Here is a 21,272-nt window from a genome sequence, read left to right on the forward strand (position 1 = left end):
TTAAAGTTAAGCTGCTTTAGAAATAGTGGCCCAAAAAACAAGTTCCAATTCTGTGACAGCAAACCTGTTTATAACAATGGCATTATTAGTTAAAGAACAACATACATTCTGAGAGTTTACATTCTTTTTTAAATTCCATAGGGCAAGACTGCGAATGAAATACAAGCATCTACTCTGGGTTGCTCGCTGTTACCGAATCACAGCACCAAAATTGCCATTTATTCTAGAGATTCGCATTCGCATGCAGTTCTTTCCTTCCTTCCTTCTTTTCTTTCTTTCCTTTCTTTCTTTTAATTAATTATTTTATTTTATTGTCAAACATGTATAGGATAGTAGTAGTTTGAATAAACATAAGTAAAAAGTAATGATAAAAAAGGACAATAGGACAGAAACTGTAGGCACAATGGTGTGTTTATGCCCACCCTTTACAGACCTCTTAGAAATGGGGAGAGGTCAACTGTGGACAATCTAAGGTTGAATATTTTGGGGTTGGGGGAAGAAACCAGAGAGTCAGATAGTGCTTTCCAGGCATTATTTATTTATTTGATTAATCACTCTATTGCTGAAGTCGTATTTTTTTCAGTGAGGTTTGGAGCGGTTTACATTTAAGTTTGAATCAATTACGTGCTCGCGTATTCTATTTGAATCCATTACGTGCTGGTGTATTTCCGATCTCCATGGAAGGTGTGTGTGTAGGGACGCAACTACAACTCCCCCAGGTGCTTTACTACCACTGTATCTGTGTCGCCTGGTTTCAGATCGTGGCGCATGCGTGCTGGCTCTCCCCGAAGGCAAGAGTGCCATCGACGTCGAGAAGTCCCACCCACCGCCGGTAGAGCGTCCAAGCCTCAGCCCGAGGGGCTCCTCTCTTCCTAGAGTGATGGAAGCGCTCCGGGCTGCGGGACGAGCGGTGCTCCGGAGTCCCAGCCTCGCCCGCCACCGCTTGGGCGTCGCCCGCCTCCGTCGCCACAGACAAGGTGAGCGCGCGAGAAAAGCGCCTTTCGCTGGGCGTTGCAGAGGTGTAGCGCCGCGGTTGCTAGGAGACAGCAGGACGCGCGACGGAAGCCGCTGCTCTTCGTCCCCCCCCCTCACGGCCGCGCTTCCTTGGTTCCCTTTCCCGTGGGAACCCTCGGGGACTCTCAGCCCGTGCGCGCGCGTGGATCCTGCCCCGGGCGACGCGAATGTCCAAGGGACTGGAAGGGCGGGGGACGTTGCTAGGACCTCGTGGTGTGGACTGGAGTTGTTGGGGGAGAGAAGGCGGCGCTGCTTTTTTTTTCTGGAGCGCGAAATTAATGAGTGGCGCTCCAGTCTCCCCAGCTGAGCCGCAGCCCCGAGGGAAGGAGATTGGAAGGAGGAGGCTTACTTACCGAGGGTCAATCCCCCCCCCCCCCCCGACACACACAAGATCCACCCTTTGCCACTTGAATGGAAGAACCGAGGTAGACTCCTCCCTAACACTGTGCTCCCTTCTCTCTGGGCAGATCCTATTCAATATCTGGTACCCTGGGCTGGATAGCTGGGCTACTCAGTGTTGTACTGGATTTGTACAACACTATCTGTCAGGACTTATTTTATTTTATTTTATTTGTCTAACAGGTATAGGATAGTAGTAGTTTGTATAAACATAATACAGAGATACCTTTACTTAAGAACGCCTCTACTTAAGAACTTTTCTAGATAAGAACCGGGTGCTCAAGATATTTTTGCCTCTTCTTAAGAGCCATTTTCTACTTAAGAACCCAAGCTTGGAAAAATTTCCCTGGAAATTTGAGAGCGGCACGAAGGCCCGGCCAGTTTCCTGCTATTCCCCCTTTAATCCAGGCCATCTCAGGCTTTTCGGGGCTGCCAGAGGAACCTTTACATGGCACTTAAGGAGACTTTGGCAGTCCAGAGCGAACACAGCATTTTTCTTTCTCTGGGCACTTGGAGAGGGAATAAACCTCTGCCAGCGCCCAGAGAAAAGAAACACTCCCTTCTCTCTGGGCAGCAACTGTCTTCCTCTTCATCCTCCTCCTCCCACCCAAATTCAGAGCTTTTATTTCTTTCCTAATGGATTTGAACGCATTATTTGCTTTTACATTGATTCCTATGGGAAAAATTGCTTCTACTGTACTTATAAACTTTTCTACTTAAGAACCTGGTCACGGAACGAATTAAGTTCTTAAGTAGAGGTACCACTGTATAAGTAAAAAGTAACGATAAAAGAGGACATTTGAGATCTTCAAGAGGAAATTGGACTGCCATATGTCTGAAGAAGTGTAGGGATTCCTGCTTGAGGTAGGGGGGTGGGTGACCTACAAAGTCCCTTCCAACTCAAGTCATTTGTAATCTCTCTCACGGTTACTGGCATCTGTACTTATACAGTTGGTTAAACTTTATTTATTTATTTATTTATTTATTTAATTTCAAACATGTATAGGATAGTAGAAGTTTGTATAAACATAAGTATAAAGTGTATAAACAATTCAAAGTGTTGGTTATGACCTATAAAGCCCTTCATGGCACCGGACCAGATTATATCAGGGACTGCCTTCTGCTGCACGAATCCCAGCGACCAGTCAGGTCCCACAGAGTGGGTCTTCTCCGGGTCCCGTCAACTAAACAATGTCGTTTGGCGGGACCCAGGGGAAGAGCCTTCTCTGTGGCGGCCCCGGCCCTTTGGAACCAACTCCCCCCAGAGATTAGAATTGCCCCCACCCTCCTCGCCTTTAGTAAACTTCTTAAAACCCACCTCTGCCATCAGGCATGGGGGAACTGAGATATTATTTCCTCCTAGGCCTTTACAATTTACGCATGGTATGTCTGTATGTATGTTTGGTTTTTATAATAAGGTTTTTTTTTAGTTATTTTAGTATTGGATTGGATTGTTACATGCTGTTTTTATCATTGTTGTTAGCCGCCCTGAGTCTACGGAGAGGGGCGGCATACAAATCCAATAAATAAATAAATAAAATAAAGTAACGATAAAAGAGCACAATAGGACAGGGATGGTAGGCAGAGTGATGTGTTATGCACCCCCCTTACAGACCTCTTAGAAATGGGAAATGGTCGACTGTGGACAATCTAAGGTTAAAGTTTTTGGGCTCTGGGGAAGAAACCACAGAGTCAGGTAGTGCATTCCAGGCATTGATCACTATTGCTGAAGTCGTATTTCTGTAGTTGAGTTTGGAGCGGTTTACATTGAGTTTGAATCTATTACATGCTCGTGTATTGCTGCGGTTGAAGGTGAAGTAGTCATTAACAGCAAGGGCATTTTGGTATACGAACATATGAACTGACGCTTTTGCACAGAACAGAAGACACAGTTTGGCTAGCTTTGATTTCAGAATTGATCACTAATCCTTCTCATCTAGAATAGTTTTCATTTTTTAAACAATACAACATTTTAATACTAATATAACCTACTTTATCATCTTGTCATGTTTGTGACTTCAAAATCCAAAAGGCACTCATAATATTTGTTCTAAACAGTGGAATAAATGGCATCCTTAAAAATTTCATCAAGGAGAAGAAGAAGGGAAAGGAAGGTTGAATGAATAGAAAATGGAAGTTCAAACCGGCAGATATTGATTGCAATGATTTAGATTGAAGTCAGACAATATTTTTTGGGGGGTGATTTTTTCATTATGTTTATTATATGGAGGTAATCATTTGATCTGAAAGAGTAGTAGATCCTTGGAACAAACTTCCAGCAGACATGGTTGGTAAATCCATAGTAACTGAATTTAAACATGCCAGGGATAAATATAGATCCATCCTAAGCTATAATACAAAGTATTATAGTATAAGGGCAGACTAGATGGATCATGAGGTCTTTTTCTGCTGTCAGTCTTCTATGTTTCTATCTATGGTGGAGAAAAATAAAAAATAGAAACAATTTAAAAAACCAACAAAATTTCATCAAGACTGTTTTTGATGCCAATCTTGCACCAAATTTTTTTTAGAGTTGAACCAAACTCAGTGGTGTGACAGATGGAGGGAGGGAGGATCAAAGGCAGGAAGATTTTTCTTAGATGCTTTCCACTTTTTAAAACTGATGGTAGTTATACCTGATTGAGCCTCTTCATCTGCCCTCTATCCTCATGGTGAGAGAGACAGTAGAAAATGAGCCTACAAATAGTGTAAACATAATAACACAGCCCCTAAAATGCTTTTGATTTGGTCCAGCTATTAGTTATTTCCAATGAGATGTTCACAAGGGGGATATGTACAGATGTCAAAAGCAGCATGTGAGTTTCATCCATTTTGTCTGTGCATGAGGTCGGAAGCTAGACCTTGCAACCTAACACTACTTTTATCACTCTGAGGGAAATGGTGGATTCTACACAAGGCTTCAGTTCCAACTTGTCATAATTTGTGAAAGAAATATATAATTGTTTTTCTGTTTGCAGCTCCATCTACATACGAGGAAGAGCGAAGGACCCAAAAGTTTGCAAAACCCAGGAAGTCTCTAGAGAAAGCTTCTGTATTTTATACAGTGGTACCTCTACTTACGAACTTAATTCATTCCAGGTTCTTAAGTAGAAATGTTTGTAAGAAGAAGCAATTTCCCCATAAGAATCAATGTAAAAGCAAATAATGCGTGCGATTGGGAAACCACAGGGAGGGTGGTGGCCCTGTTTCCTTCCAGGAGATTCCTAGAGAGGCCCCGTGGAGGCTTCTCCCTGCCTTTTCTGGCTCTGTTTCCTCCCAGGAGATTCCTAGAGAGGCCCCACGGAGGCTTCTCCGCACCTTTTCTGGCCCTGTTTAGAAACATAGAAACATAGAAGTCTGACGGCAGAAAAAGACCTCATGGTCCATCTAGTCTGCCCTTATACTATTTTCTGTATTTTATCTTAGGATGGATATATGTTTATCCCAGGCGTGTTTAAATTCAGTTACTGTGGATTTATCCACCACGTCTGCTGGAAGTTTGTTCCAAGGATCTACTACTCTTTCAGTAAAATAATATTTTCTCATGTTGCTTTTGATCTTTCCCCCAACTAACTTCAGATTGTGTCCCCTTGTTCTTGTGTTCACTTTCCTAATAAAAACACTTCCCTCCTGGACCTTATTTAACCCTTTAACATATTTAAATGTTTCGATCATGTCCCCCCTTTTCCTTCTGTCCTTCAGACTCTACAAATTGAGTTCATGAAGTTTCTTCCAAGGAGATTCCTAGAGAGGCCCCACAGAAACTTCTCCCTGCCTTTTCCAGTTACAGTTTCGAAGGCTCGGGCTTGTAAGTGGAAAATGGTTCTCGAGAAGAGGCAAAAAAAATCTTGAACACCTGATTCTTATCTAGAAAAGTTCATAAGTAGAGGCATTCTTAGGTAGAGGTACCACTGTATGTAGAGACGTGACCTGCTGCTACTGAGAGGTTGGCATAGCATTGTTTTTTCTTCCTATCTCGACTACATTATTTTTGCCTTGCTTTACAGAGCTCCCGGAATCCTGGGCTGACATGCGTGAACCCCTCTTGGAGGGCATGAGTTTTTCTCTGAAATACCTAGGCATGACATTGGTGGAGAAACCCAAAGGGGAGGACATGGCAGCAGCTGCCATCCACCGGATCATTGCCATGGTAAAAGATGTTTTTCTCCTCTTTTTTTATAACACAGGCTGGCAGAATTACAAAAGTTTTTTTTACGTCTCAGGACTTCATAAGCAAGCAGTGTTCAGAGGTGGGATGATTAAAGCTTGACTCTTCAAACTGCGAAGGAGTTTTATCAGCTTTGCAGATTTCTGTTTTGATGTTTTAAATTCTTTATAAGCGTTCAGCTAAAATGTTAGCTATTTTAGTTAAACAGATCTGTATTCACATCTGTATTCGAATCTGATCGAACAGTTGTAAGAGCTTTTATTAAGACTTACAAAGTGGCGCTCAAGGCGGCAAGATGCGCGTACCATGCCGCCTTGATTGCATCAGCGGAATCCCGCCCGGCCGCTCTGTTTAGGGTGACCCGCTCCCTTCTTAATCAGGGGGGAGTTGGGGAGCCCTTGCAGAGTAGTGCCGAGGACTTTAACACGTTTTTCGCTGATAAAGTCGCTCGGATTCGGGCCGACCTCGACTCCAATTGTAAAACAGAGTCGACTGACAACGAGTCAGTCGAGGTGACTGGGGCACGTACTTGTCCACCTGTCTGGGAAGAGTTTGATCTGGTGACACCTGATGAAGTGGACAAGGCCATTGGAGCTGTGAGTTCCGCCACCTGTTTACTGGATCCGTGTCCCTCCTGGTTGGTTTCGGCCAGCAGGGAGGTGACACGGAGCTGGGCCCAGGAGATTACCAACGCTTCCTTGGGGAGGGGAGTTTTTCCATCACTCTATAAAGAAGCGCTTGTGCGCCCCCTCCTCAAGAAGCCCTCCCTGGACCCAGCTGTGCTTAATAACTACCGTCCAGTCTCCAACCTTCCCTTTATGGGGAAGGTTGTTGAGAATGTGGTGGCACTCCAACTCCAGCGGTCCTTGGAAGAAGCCGATTATCTAGGTCCCCAGTAGTCGGGTTTCAGGCCCGGTTACAGCACGGAAACTGCTTTGGTCGCGTTGATGGATGATCTCTGGCGGGCCCGGGACAGGGGTTTATCCTCTGTCCTGGTGCTCCTTGACCTCTCAGCGGCTTTCGATACCATCGACCATGGTATCCTTCTGCACCGGCTGGAGGGGTTGGGAGTGGGAGGCACTGTTCTTCAGTGGTTCTCCTCCTACCTCTCTGGCCGGTCGCAGTCGGTGTTAGTGGGGGGACAGAGGTCGACTCCTAGGTCTCTCCCTTGTGGGGTGCCTCAGGGGTCGGTGCTCTCCCCCCTGCTATTTAACATCTACATGAAACCGCTGGGCGAGATCATCCAAGGACATGGGGTGAGGTATCATCAATATGCGGATGATACCCAGCTTTACATCTCCACCCCATGCCCAGTCAACAAAGCGGTGGAAGTGATGTGCCAGTGCCTGGAGGCTGTTGGGGCCTGGATGGGTGTCAACAGACTCAAGCTCAACTCGGATAAGACGGAGTGGCTGTGGGTTTTGCCTCCCAAGGACAACTCCATCTGTCCGTCCATTACCCTGGGGGGGGAATTATTGACCCCCTCAGAGAGGGTCCGCAACTTGGGCGTCCTCCTCGATCCACAGCTCACATTAGAACAACATCTCTCAGCTGTGGCGAGGGGGGCGTTTGCCCAGGTTCGCCTGGTGCACCAGTTGCGGCCCTATCTGGACCGGGACTCATTGCTCACAGTCACTCATGCCCTCATCACCTCGAGGTTCGACTACTGTAATGCTCTCTACATGGGGCTACCTTTGAAAAGTGTTCGGAAACTTCAGATCGTGCAAAATGCAGCTGCGAGAGCAGTCATGGGCTTACCTAGGTATGCCCATGTTTCTCCATCACTCCGCAGTCTGCATTGGCTGCCGATCAGTTTCCGGTCACAGTAAATGTTAATGGACTTAATGAACCCAAGAAAAGAAAACAAATGTTTTCCAAAATTAAGAACCAAAAAGCTCAAATTGTGATACTTCAAGAAGTACATATAAAAAAAAGTAATCGGAACTTATTGTTAAATAATAAAATTGGAAACATGTATGCTGCATTAGCAGATCAAAGGAAAAGAGGAGTGGCAATGTATGTTGAGAGCTCTATAAATTCCAAACAATTATTTAGTGATAATGAAGGTAGAATTTTGATTGTCCAGGTTGATATTGAACCCAAACCTCTTGTTATTGTTTCTATATATGCCCCAAATGATGATCAAACTGTATTTTATGAAAAGTTACATCAAAAAATTATAGAGTTAAACTTGGAAAATATGTTAATTATTGGAGACTTTAATGCTATAACAAATAGACAATTAGACCATTCGGGGGAGAAGAAAAGTTGTAAAAAGAAAAAAAAGAATTTATTGCCCTCCACTTTTCAAAAAATGAAAGCAGAATTGTTATTGAATGATATTTGGAGGGAAAGACATCCTCATAGAAGGCAATATACTTTCTACTCAAATCCCCACAAAATTTGGACTAGAATTGATATGGTGTGGGCTCCCAAAACAACAGCAGAGTATATACAAGAGGTGGAAATAGATGTTAATACTTGGGCGGACCATAACCCAGTTATAGTTTATATGAGAAATATTTAAAAAAATTACAATTGGCAAATGAACAGAAATATTTTGAAAGAGAAAGAATATAAAGAATGGATTGAAAAGGAATTAAAAATATTTTTTGAAATTAATAAAAATACAGACACCACTCCACAAAACTTATGGGATGCGACTAAAGCATACATAAGAGGATTAACAATATCCTATACAGCAAAATATAACAAAGAAAGAAAAAGAAAATATGAACAATTAATAAATGAATTAAAACAATTAGAGTTTCTATCACAACAAAATATGAAAAATAAAGACTTGGGGGAAAAATAAATTTAATTAAACATAAAATTAGACTACAAGAACAAAACCAGATATTGGAAAAAATAAAAAGAGCTAAGCAACAATACTTTGAGCATGCTAACAAACCAGGCAGATGGTTAGCATATAAATTGAGAAAACAGAGGCAATCTAAATTAATTAGACATTTAGAAGATAAAGATGGAACAATAAAACACGACCCAGAGGGAAAAGCAAACATAGTTCAAATTTTTTTAAAAGAATTGTATAAAGATGACAATATTGAAGAAGAAGTAGTATTTAAATATTTAGAGAGGTCAGAGTTACCACAAATAACAGAAGAGCAACAAGAAAAGATGGAGAGCCCAATAACAATGGAAGAACTCCTTACAGTTATTAAAAAGCAGAAAAATAACAAAGCCACGGGGCCGGATGCTATTCCAGCAGAGTGGTATAAAATAGAAAAATGAAGTATTAAGAAATAATATGCTGCAAATTTTTAACGAATGTAGAGTAGAGGGTAAAATTCCTAAATCATGGTCGGAATCTTTGATAACTTTAATTCACAAACCAGATACAGCAAAAGAAAAAATTAAAAATTATAGATCAATATCCCTATTGAATGTAGATTATAAAATTTTTATAGCAATATATGCAGATATGCAGATAGGTTGAAAACTGTAATAAATAGTAAAATTCATTCAGACCAAAATGGCTTCCTTCCAGGTAGACAAATCAAAAATAATCTTAGAACAATTATCAATGTATTAGAGTACTATGAGCAATACTCAGATAAAACATTATCTTTAATGTTCCTAGATGCTCAAAAAGCTTTTGATAACGTGAATTGGACATTTATTAAGATGCAATTAAATAAAATGAGATTTGGCCCCAAATTCGTTAATTTAATAGATGCTATTTATTCAGAACAAACGACAAAAATTATACTAAATAATGAACAATTAGAAGTGTTTAAAATAAATAAAGGAGTTCGGCAAGGATGCCCCATTTCGCCTCTTCTCTTCATTATGACCTTAGAAACGCTTTTAATAAAAATAAGAGCAGACTCAAAGATAAAGGGCTTAACAGTTAGAAAAGAGACATATAAAGTCCAGGCTTTTGCAGATGATTTGACCTTTATAATGGAAGATCCGTTAGTTACAGCACCAAGATTAATCCAAACAATAGAACAATATGGTAAGGTAGCAGGTCTGAAAATAAATAAAAATAAAACAAAAATTATAACCAAAAATATGAGTAAAATACAAGAAAGTAATTTAGAATGTATTACTGGAATGCAAATAGTTAAAAAAGTAAAGTACTTGGGAATATGGCTAACAGCTAAAACAATAACATTAAAAAATGATAATTACACAAAACTAATTAACGAAATCAAAAAGGATTTAGAGATCTGGAATAATTTAAAAATATCTTTTTTGGGAAGAATTGCCACGATTAAGATGAATATTTTGCCTAAGGTATTATTTCTATTTCAAACGATTCCAATTAATCCAGGGGCCAATTTTTTAAAAAATTTAACAAATATGGTTAAAAAATTTTTATGGCAAGGAAAAAAAGCAAGAATCAAGATAAATATGTTAGAAGATATAAAAGAGGGGGGGGGGGTTTGCCCTCCCAAACTGGAAATTATACTATCAGGCAGCCGCTTTAACATGGATTAAAAATTGGATAACTCTAGAGGATATGAGAACATTAAAATTAGAAGGATATGAACTTATGCTTGGCTGGCATGCATTTGTTTGGTATGATAAAGATAAAAATCATTCTTATTTTAAAAGACATACGTTGAGAAAATACTTATTTGACGTTTGGAAAGATATAAAGAAAAACCACTTTTTAACAATCCCGGATTGGGTTACCCCTTTGGATGCAATAATTCACCCAAATTCTATTAATGAGACAAGAAATATAAGATACAAAGATTTGCTAGATAACCAAATGAAATTAAAAACTAGAATTAAATTACAAGATGAAGGGATACAAATTGATTGGTGGCATTACGCACAGATTAGATCCAGATATCAGAAAGATAGTATACTTTACATATTTAATAAAAGTAAAAAAAATTTAAGCGATTTAATCACCAAAAATCAAAATAAGGTAATTGGTAAAATATATAAATATTTGATTACTCACAAGAATATTGAGTTAACATTAAAAGATAGTATGATACACTGGTGTCGAAACATAGGTAAAGAAATTGATTTAGATACATGGGAGAAAGTTTGGATGTGTAATTGGAGGATGACAAAGTCAGTTTCTTTGAAAGAGAACCAAATTAAAATGTTCTATAGATGGCATCTCCCACCAAGTAGAATAGCAAAAATGTTCCCAAAGACATCACCTCTATGTTGGAAATGTAAAAAAGAAATAGGATCCTACTACCACCAATGGTGGACATGTAATAAAGCTAAAATGTATTGGAAAATGATAGAGAAAATGACAAAAGAGATTACAAAGCAGAAAATAGATTTCACCCCGGAGTTCTGTTTGCTAGGAATTACTAACCAAAATTACAAAAAAGAAATTCTGTATTTGATTATACATATTTTTACTGCGGCAAGGATCATCTACGCGCAAAATTGGAAAGGGGAAGATATCCCCAAAGAAGAGGGTGTCATTGCAAAAATATTAGACTGCGCGGAAATGGACATGATGACAAGACGCTTGAATGATCAGGAAGAAACCAAATTTTATGAAACATGGAACAATGTTTATGAATGGATAGATAAGAATAAAAAATAAAGAAAGAAGAGTACTTTAGATAATTTTTTCTTATTGAGACTTATATTAGATTTAGTTTAGATAGATAGAATAGAAAGTTTCTTTTTTTTTTTTTTTAAGATTTTTTGACTTGAAACTAGTTAGAAATTTTCTTTTAGGATATTATTTTTTTTATTAGATATTTTATGTATTAGTAGCATTGAATTAAGTATTTAATCATGTATTCCTTTTTCTGTATCTGCATTTATACTTTTGAGAAAAGCAGGGATGATACATCCCTATACTGTATGTTAAATGTTTGTAAGTCTGTGTGTTATTTTAAAGAAAATTAATAAAAAATATTGTTTAAAAAAATAAAAATAAAGCCCTTCATGGCACTGGACCAGAATATCTCCGAGACCGCCTCCTGCCGCATGAATCCCAGCGACCAATTAGGTCCCACAGAGTGGGCCTTCTCCGGGTCCCGTCAACTAAGCAATGTCGGTTGGCGGGCCCCAGGGGAAGAGCCTTCTCTGTGGCGGCACCGGCCCTCTGGAACCAACTCCCCCCGGAGATTAGAACTGCCCCTACTCTTCCTGCCTTCCGTAAACTTCTTAAAACCCACCTTTGCCGTCAGGCATGGGGGAATTGAAACATCTCCCCCTGGGCACGTTTAATTTATATATGGTATGCTTGTGTGTGTGTCTGTTAGTATATGGGGTTTTTTAAATCTTTAAAATTTTAAATTGTTTGATTACTTATGATTTGTTTCTACATGTTGTGAGCCGCCCCGAGTCTTCGGAGAGGGGCGGCATACAAATCCAAGTAATAAATAAAAATAAAATAAATATAATGTAGGAACAGAATTTTAAGGGTAGCGGTAAATACCGGAGGTCCTCGACTTACAATCATAATTGAATTTACTCTTGATTTAGTGTAGATATATTTCTATGTCTGTAAGCTGCCCAGAGTTATCTTGTGGTAAGGTGGGCAGCCAATGCTTTTTATAAATAAATAATTGAGCCTGTAATTAAATTGTGATAATGGTAAAGTGGGTCACTGCATGATTGCGCCCTATTTTATGTTTTTTGGGGGGTGGGGTGCTTGTTAAGCGAATGTAATTGTTGTTAAGCAAACAAAGTGGCCGTTAAGTGAATACATTGTTCACTATAGAGCACTTTCTGCTGGAAACATAAATTGTGATCATGTAGCTGAAGAATATGGAAAATGAATTGTGAATGCAGGCTGCTTGCAGAACATCCAAAATGTAGTCATTTGACTGTTTAGTGGTGGGTGAACATCAGAACTTCAAATCTGGGTCATAAGTTTCTTTTTTCAGGGTCCATTGCAACTTCAAATGGTTACTAAAAATCAGTTGTAAGTCAAGGACTAGCTGTAAATATAATCCAAATCTGGACATGGGTTTTAGTTCATAACAGTTTGCTCGATATGGATTCTGGATTTGACCCAGAACGAGATATTTCTATATTCACATCCATATTTGTTTCTTAATCCACTTCTTTTCCTTAGGCTCGGGTGGGACCTAAGAAGTTCCAGAAGATGATTCTGACTGTGTCACCCAGGGGCCTCTCTTTGCAAGATGCTGAGACTAAGGAAACAATTGAAACCATCTCCATTTACAGGTATGGGTTCATGCAGGCAGACTGAATTCCTGGTAGAACACTGCCGATAGAGAGACGACTAAATGGCTCATTTGTTCTAATTGTAATCGAATTGTCGAAGCATGGAACTCATTACCAGACTCTGTAGTATCTTCCCCTAACCCACAACATTTTACCCTTAGACTATCCACAGTTGACCTCTCCAGATTCCTAAGAGGTCAGTAAGGGGTGTGCATAAGTGCACTAGCGTGCCTCCCGTCCCCTGTCCTATTGCCTCTCCTATATCTCACATATCATATCTACTATTCTTCTATTCTAAACTTCTTACACCACTCTCATAATATCCTTCAATTCTCTAATTGATATATTCTTTTCTTAAATTTTCACTTCTATTCTTTCTCTAACATATTTTACTCGAGTATAACCTCTATAACCTTCATTGTGTATTGTGTATTGGACTAAATAAATAATTAAAATTAAAATTAAAATAAAATTAAATTAAAATAAATAAAATAAATAAAATAAATAAAATAAATAAAATAATAAATAAAATAAATACTGTAAAATAAATAAAATAAATACTGTAAAATAAATAAAATAAATAAAATAAATAAAATAAATAAAATAAATAAAATAAATAAAATAAATAAAATAAATAAAATAAATAAAATAAAATAAATAAAATAAATAAAATAAAATAAATAAAATAAATAAAATAAATAAAATAAATAAAATAAATAAAATAAATAAAATAATAAATAAAATAAATAAAATAATAAATAAAATAAATACTGTAAAATAAATAAAATAAATAAAATAAATAAAATAAATAAAATAAATAAAATAAATAAAATAAATAAAATAAATAAAATAAATAAAATAAATAAATAAAATTCGTGATTGGCTAAAGGGCGTGCAGAAGCTACATGAATCGTGGAATGTTGTACCGTATAAGAATTAAATTGGGGGTAATTTGGAAGCTCTCCTGCGCCTTCCCAGACACTTATCCTTTCTATTAAAAATGCATTTCTATGCAGAGGAGCTTAGTGGCTGGACTTACCACCTTTCTTATTGCTAATTTAGGAAATAGCACTTTTTATATCTGCATACTTGGAAATTCTTTCCCTTTACATTTTTTTCATGGGCTTTCTGCATTTCAACTTACGTTGCTCGTTTATGCTAGGAATCCTTTGCTGTTGCAAGAACTGACCTACTTTTTTTAATGCTGAGGGCTGTATTTGATGTTGAAATGGCATAGCAGGAGATGCGCTGTGAGAAGTGGGTCAAGCGAGGGCTGAAAAACAGACTATCATTCTATCAAATGATTTTTAAAATCTAAGAAACCCTCTTCCACGGTATTAACCTCTACCGCAGCTAAACGTGACAGGTTCAGAATGTTAACTATTTTAACATATTTTCTAAAAAGCCACAAATCCCCCCTCCCAAATGTTTACAAACACTCTTGCAACAAGCCATTGGGCCTCATGTCAGTTGTAGAAGCCTACTTTTGCTCTTGCCTAACAGGCAAATTATCCATATGTTTCTTTCTTCCTATGGATAGTCTAGTGAAAAGAAGGGCCAGGGGGGACGTGGTAGCAGTCTACAGGTTCTTAAGGGGTTGCCACGGAGAGGAGGGGGTCACTCTATTTTCCAGGGCACCAGAGGGCCAGACGAGGAATAACAGATGGAAGCTGAGCAAGGAGAGATTCAACCTGGAAATAATGGTCAGAGCGATCAACCAATGGAACGGCCTGCCAGCGGAGGTTGTGAACGCCCCAACTCTTATTTTATTTTTAATTTTATTTATTCATTTGTCCAATACACAAATACATAGGAAGAAAAATAGACATGTAGTAATATATATAAGCGTAAAAGTGAACTTAGAGGAGAGGATATATGAAAGAAAGAAAATATATATGATAAGTGAGAGAAAGGAAAGACAATTGGACAGGGGACGAAAGGCACACCAGTGCACTTATGTACGCCCCTTACTGGCCTCTTAGGAACCTGGAGAGGTCAATCGTGGAGAGTCTAAGGGAGAAATGTTGGGGGTTAGGGGTTGACACTATTGAGCACGGTAATGAGTTCCACGCTTCGATAACTCGATTGTTGAAATCATATTTTTTACAGTCAAGTTTGGAGCGGTTCGTATTAAGTTTGAATCTGTTGCGTGCTCTTGTGTTGTTGTGGTTGAAGCTGAAGTAGTCATTGACCGGTAGGATGTTGCAGCATATGATCTTGTGGGCAATACTCAAATCGTGTTTTAGGCGCCGTAGTTCTAGGCTTTCTAGGCCCAGGATTGTTAGTCTATTTTCGTAGGGTATTCTGTTTCGAGTGGAGGAGTGAAGGGCTCTTCTGGTGAAATATCTTTGGACATTTTCAAGGGTATTGATGTCTGAGATGTGGGATGGGTTCCAGACAGATGAGCAATAGTCTAGGATGGGTCTGGCAAAAGTTTTGTAGGCTCTAGTAGTGTAGTGTGACATATCCAAGAGAAGATTGGACTACCCTCTGGCTGGGGAGGTGTAGGGTTTCCTGCTTGAGCAGGGGGTTGGACTTGATGACCTGCAAGGTCCCTTTCAACTCTAATTAATAAACAAACAAACATTCTGAATTGTGCCTTCATTGGCTCTTACTCTGAGCCCTTTCCTGATTTAGCCATAGACTGCTTCTACCCTTTTTGGGCAGGCTCTTAAAAAACAAGCTTTTTTTCTTTTTCTTTTGCAGGATTTCCTATTGTACCACAGACAAACTGCAAAACAAAGTCTTTGCCTACGTGGCACAGAACCCTCAAAGCGGTGCCCTCGAATGCCATGCTTTTCTATCCCCTAAAAAGAAGATCGTGAGTTCCTGTGACTTCAGTGGGGAGGGAGGGGCATTTGTGTTCATCGTGCTCATCCGAATTCTGTGGGTTTGCCTTAAGACAGCCCTGGCTGCCTGTAGCCTCAGGAGAGGGGAATTTTCATAGAAACATAGCAGACTGACGGCAGAAAAAGACCTCGTGGTCCATCTAGTCTGCCTTTATACTATTTCCTGTATTTAATCTTACGATGGATATATACTGCTCAAAAAAAATAAAGGGAGCACTCAAATAACACAAAATAAACGATCCCTGCTCCCAGGCTCACCTGCTCCAGAAAGATCATCTCTGCCAGCTTGTAGTTTTTTCTAACATAGCCAGGCGGACCCGGACCTGATAAAAATCAGTGCCATCCCCTCCCTGAAGTGAGCAATTAAACAGGAGGAAATGTCATTCTCAAACAATGGGGAAAAATAGATGTGCCCCCTCCAACTCCATGCATGTAAGTTAAGCACCCGCCAAGTGCAAGGAGAACCCAGATGAGACAAGTGCCCTATTGGATGAGTAGGTTCTATTTTCCCTTTTGAGGCAAGAGTTCCTAGATATTTTTGCCTTTAAAGTAATCTTTTTTGGGGGGCGGAGGGGTGTTAATTTTTTCCCCCCTTTACCATACAATAAAAACATACTCTGCTCAAAAAAATAAAGGGAACAGTCAAATAACACACCCTAGATATGAATGAATGAAATATTCTCATTGAATACTTTGTTATGTACAAAGTTGAATGTGCACAACAGCATGTGAAATTGATGGTCAATCAGTGTTGCTTCCTAGGTAGACAGTTTGATTTCACAGAAGTTTGATTTACTTGGAGTTACATTGTGTTGTTTTAAGTGTTCCCTTTATTTTTTTGAGCAGTGAATGTTTATCCCAGGCATGTTTAAATTCAGTTACTGTGGATTTACCAACCATGTCTGCTGGAAGTTTGTTCCAAGCATCTACTACTCTTTCAGTAAAATAATATTTTCTCATGTTGCTTCTGATCTTTCCCCCAACCAACCTCAGATGGCACCCCCTTAGAAACACAGGAACATTTTCATGTGGGTTTCTGCTTGACCTGCTCTTCCTGTGTGTATTTTCTCTTGTCATGCTTTCCTCATCTCACTTTGTAGGCCCAGGCAGTGACTCTCACTGTGGCACAGGCCTTCCAAGTGGCCTTGGATCTCTGGCAAGCTACACAGGCAGGTATGATGGATAGATGCACACTTCTGTAGTTATAATTGTCAACTCTGCCCCCGCACGCTCACCCATTTTAACTGAACCCCTTGCCTTTCTCCAGTGCAGAGGGAAGTGAGATGCAGGAGTAAAATCTGGCTAGCCTTTGAAGCTTAGTTGACTAGCCAAAGGATGGATAGTGTTGAGAGGAGGGGGACTCTTCACATCCCCAAAGGAACTTATGCCTCATGTATCCTGGTGGCCGGTCATGTCCCACAGAGTTGGCCTTCTCCAGGTCCTGTCGGCTAGACAATGCCGTCTGGCGGGACCTACAGGAAGAGCCTTCTTTGTGGTGGCCCCAGCCCTTTGGAATCAACTCCCTCCAGAGATTTGTATCACCCCCATCCTCTTGGCTTTTCGCAAGGCCTTAAAAACACCCTTTTGCCGACAAGCCTGGGGCCACTGAAATTTTAGCATCTACCCCAGCCTAGGACTGAATATGATAAGATGACTGTGGATGGTTGGTTCTTTAAATATATTGGAGCTTTAGAATATAAATTAAGTGAGATTTTTATATGTTTTTAGTATTGAATTTTCTAGATTATTTTAATATTAGATTTCTTGTACGTTTTGTATTTGCTTGATGTGAGCCTCCCTGAGTCTCATGAGAAGGGGCGGCATAGACATCTAATAAATAAATAAACAAACTTTCAGTATTATTATGTTGGAAATGAAAATCAGTTGCAGGGTTTCTTTTCTCCCCAGGTTCCAGGGAGGAAGAAAAGCACCTTCCAAGGCCAACGTGCCCCATAGAAACCACTTGTCAGCCAGTCAGGACACCTCTGGGCAGCCCCCCATTCAAAACAGACTTTGAGGTATTGTATGTCCTTCGCTCATTTCCCCCTTATTTCGCATGCAGTGTGTTGGCTACGACGGCCAAGAAAAGTTCCCCGTTTTAGAGTCAGGTGAGCACATCAGAGGAAAGGATCCATAGTCATACTTGGGCCAGGCCTGGGGTCATTAGATCTTCTCCCCTGACCAATGAGTATTTCATGGAGTGAATGGTAATGAATGTTTTTTAATTATATTAGAACTTTTAGGTTTTTTAATTATATTAATTGAATCCGCAGTCTGCATTGGCTGCTGATCAGTTTCCGGTCACAATTCAAAGTGTTGGTTATGACCTATAAAGCCCTTTATGGCACCGGACCAGATTATCTCAGGGACCGCCTTCTGCTGCACGAATCCCAGCGACCAGTTAGGTCCCACAGAGTGGGTCTTCTCCAGGTCCCGTCAACTAAACAATGTCGCTTGGCGGGACCCAGGGGAAGAGCCTTCTCTGTGGCGGCCCCGGCCCTCTGGAACCAACTCCCCCCAGAGATCAGAATTGCCCCCACCCTCCTTGCCTTTCATAAGCTGCTTAAAACCCACCTCTGCCGCCAGGCATGGGGGAATTGAGATACTCTTTCCCCCTAGGCCTTTACAATTTTATGCATGGTATGTCTGGTTTTTTATAATAATGGGTTTTAACTGTTTTTAGTATTGGATTATTGTTATATGCTGTTTCATGTTGCTGTTAGCTGCCCCGAGTCTCTGGAGAGGGGCGGCATACAAATCCAATAAATAAATAAATAAATCCAGATGTATTGTTATATTTTCTTTGATATGTTGTGAGCCGTTCCGAGTCCTCGGAGACGCGCAGCATACAAATCTAATAAATCAATAAATAAACAATACTTACTTTATAGGGGGAATTGAAGAGCCCAAGTTTCATAATAATCTCTTCCTCTAGGATGAAGATGAGGAGGAAGGAGATCTTAACGAAGCCTTCTCTAGGTAGGCATTGGAAGCCCACATCAGGGGCAGGCTGGGGGTCCAGAGCCCAGGATCTCTCATGGTTGGGAAATGCGTGCCTGGAATCCCCTGTGGCTGCAATACTAAGTAGCCTGGGTGGATAGGAGTTGGTTAGACCTAACATGTCTTCGTTTCCCACTTCAAAGCTGCATGGAGGAGGGGGGATGCCCCACCACAGGTAATAATCTCTCCGTCTAACTTTGCTGTCACCACATTCCCAGGTTTGCCTTCTGTAATAATTCGGTCATTCTTTGTCAAGTGGACCAATTTTCAGAATGTTCCCCACTCGACCACCTTCAATTTCAATGAAACTTTGCATATACAGTACAGTGATAACTTTGCCTTATAAACTTAATTGATTCTGGGACAAGGTTCTTAAGGTGAAAAGTTTGTAAGACGAAACAATGTTTTCCATAGGAATCAATGGAAAAGCGATTAATGTGTGCAAGGCCAAAATTCACCCTTTTTGCCAGCCGAAGTGCCCGTTTTTGTGCTGCTGGGATTTCCCTGAGGCTCCCCTCCATGGGAAACCCCTCCTCCGGACTTCGGTGTTTTTGCGATGCTGCAGGGGAATCCCAGCAGGGGAATCTCAGCATTGCAAAAACGAGTACTTTGCTGGCAATGGAAGTCCGGAGGTGGGGTTTCCCAGCGAAGGGAGCATCAGTGAAATTGCAGCATCGCAAAAACACCGAAGTCCTCGAAACCCAACCTCCAGACCTTTGTGTTTTTGCGATGCTGTGATTTCACTGAGGCTCCCCTCGCTGGGAAACCCCACCTCTGGATTTCTGTTGCAAGCGAAGCGTCCGTTTTTGCGTTGCTGGGATTCCCCTGCAGCATCACAAAAACAGGGAAGTCTGGAGGTGGGGTTTCCCATGGAGGGGAGCCTCAGGGAAATCCCAGCAGCGCAAAAACAGGTGCTTCGCTGACAACGGAAGTACGGAGGCGGGGCATCCCAGCAGCGGCGGTGGGTTTGTTAGGTGAAAATAGTTTGTAAGAGGCAAAAAAATCTTGAACCCCGAGTTTGTATCTCAAAAAGTTTGTATGACGATGTATCACTGTATATTCTTTATGGTATAAAATTGAGGTGTGCAAAATTTTAGGTTAAACTTTGCACATATATTTCTTATGGTATAAAACTGAAGTTTGCAAAATTTTAGGTTAAAAATTTGCACACCTCAGTTTTTTACCATAAGGAATACATGTGCAAAGTTTCATTGAAATTGAAGGTGGTCGAGTGGGGACACCTGGTCCACTTGACAAAGAATGACCCAATTGGGAGTATGGAAACCTGCTGACATTTTATGTTTTGTCATGTCCATGATGTCTGTGATTGGCCTTCCTTGACTTTAGTGAGAGAGCTCTAATCACTTTTTTCTGAAATTTGTTCTTCCTTATATTACTCACTGTGTGCCGTAGCCTGAAGAGGGCATCATTCCCCTCAGTCGTTTTACTGCTAACTTTGTATTTCAGATTCAGGGAGCCTTACCTTTGGGAGCTCCCCAGACACACAGTTCCACTCAGTGGCAGCCTGGGGATGCAGTCCTCCCAGCAATTGCCTGCCTCCGGGGACACTGTTCTAAATCACCTGTTGCTGCCATCACTATTCATCTCCAGCACCATTTCGTTATCTGCAATGCATAAAGAACATGGCTGATTCCCTTCTCTGCAGCCACAGAGCCCCTTGCCTTGAATGACTTTGTATTGTTCAGAACTAAAGTCAATACCTCCTAAAAGCATCAAGGGGCCCAAAGTTCTCCAGGGACTTCATTGGTGGTACTCAAAACCCTCTATTCTACAAGGATGTCAGAACTCCCGTGCTTGATAAAGGCAATAGATACACTTTTTATACTAGGGCATTGCCCTGAATTCAGAGGTAGGTGCTATGTAGCAAAAGCAATCAGATTTGTAATTCATTTCTTGCCTCGTTGAATTGGGGTGGGGAGCCTTGTGGATGTAGAAAGGTTCTGGCTTCTGTTTCACTTGGGAGGGTGACCCCTTGCCCCAAATTACTCATCACTGCCAAACCACAGCTTTGTAGCAAAAGATTTAATTTTTAATGTCATTTTTAAAGGTAAATAAATATTTCTACAATTGTATTTGGGGGCAATTTTTTTCCTTTCAATTGCTTCATCTTTGATTGATGAACAAGGGAGAGGGAGGTGTTGGGAAGGCTGTCCCCCGGAAATCAATTCCTGCATAATATTCCATGTCACAAAGTTTGCTTTCTATTCCTAAACCAATACCTTGAGGGATGTATTCCCCCTTCTCTAGTTTTTTGACCGGTCTGATGGAAGCAGCAGCACCTGGCCTTCGACATTGTCATGGATATCTCTTGGTCATCATGAAATGAATTTGTCTGCTCTTTGTCAGTGTGTCTCCAAGCAGATTCAATTCTTCACCAGTGAATTTTTTGTACAGTCCCTCTCTAATTGCTCCTCTTAGGTAGTCCATCTTCTGAGTCTTTACACGAAAGGAAACTTATAGGTCTTTCAGAGTCTTGATCAATCCTCTAGTCTCAGTAGGGACACCTCCTTCCAAGAGGGGTTCATCAAGAAAATGTATATGCTGTATGTTACTGAGTATTTCGAAGCAATAAAACAATGAATAGGGTTTGTTAATGAACATCCTTATCAATTCAAGTCATTCTCATTACTTGAGGCCAAAATAAGGAGAGGCTCAGGAACTAAAGGAATGTT

At 40.4% G+C, this 21,272-nt stretch overlaps 1 protein-coding gene across 1 annotated transcript; it reads left to right on the forward strand.

Moving 5' to 3' along the window:
* The first annotated feature begins 347 nt into the window (after positions 1-347).
* On the forward strand, positions 348-20,672 carry LOC139157825 (low density lipoprotein receptor adapter protein 1-like). Its single transcript, XM_070735000.1, has 8 exons — positions 348-977; positions 5,421-5,563; positions 12,618-12,730; positions 15,437-15,551; positions 16,680-16,752; positions 17,488-17,597; positions 18,515-18,558; positions 20,047-20,672. Exons 1-8 carry the CDS (start codon positions 881-883, stop codon positions 20,228-20,230), a joined length of 879 nt encoding a protein of 292 aa, XP_070591101.1. The 5' UTR covers positions 348-880; the 3' UTR covers positions 20,231-20,672.
* The last annotated feature ends 600 nt before the right edge of the window (positions 20,673-21,272 follow it).

This window comes from Erythrolamprus reginae, chromosome 1 (assembly GCF_031021105.1).
Source record: "Erythrolamprus reginae isolate rEryReg1 chromosome 1, rEryReg1.hap1, whole genome shotgun sequence".
Classification (NCBI taxonomy): domain Eukaryota; kingdom Metazoa; phylum Chordata; class Lepidosauria; order Squamata; family Dipsadidae; genus Erythrolamprus; species Erythrolamprus reginae.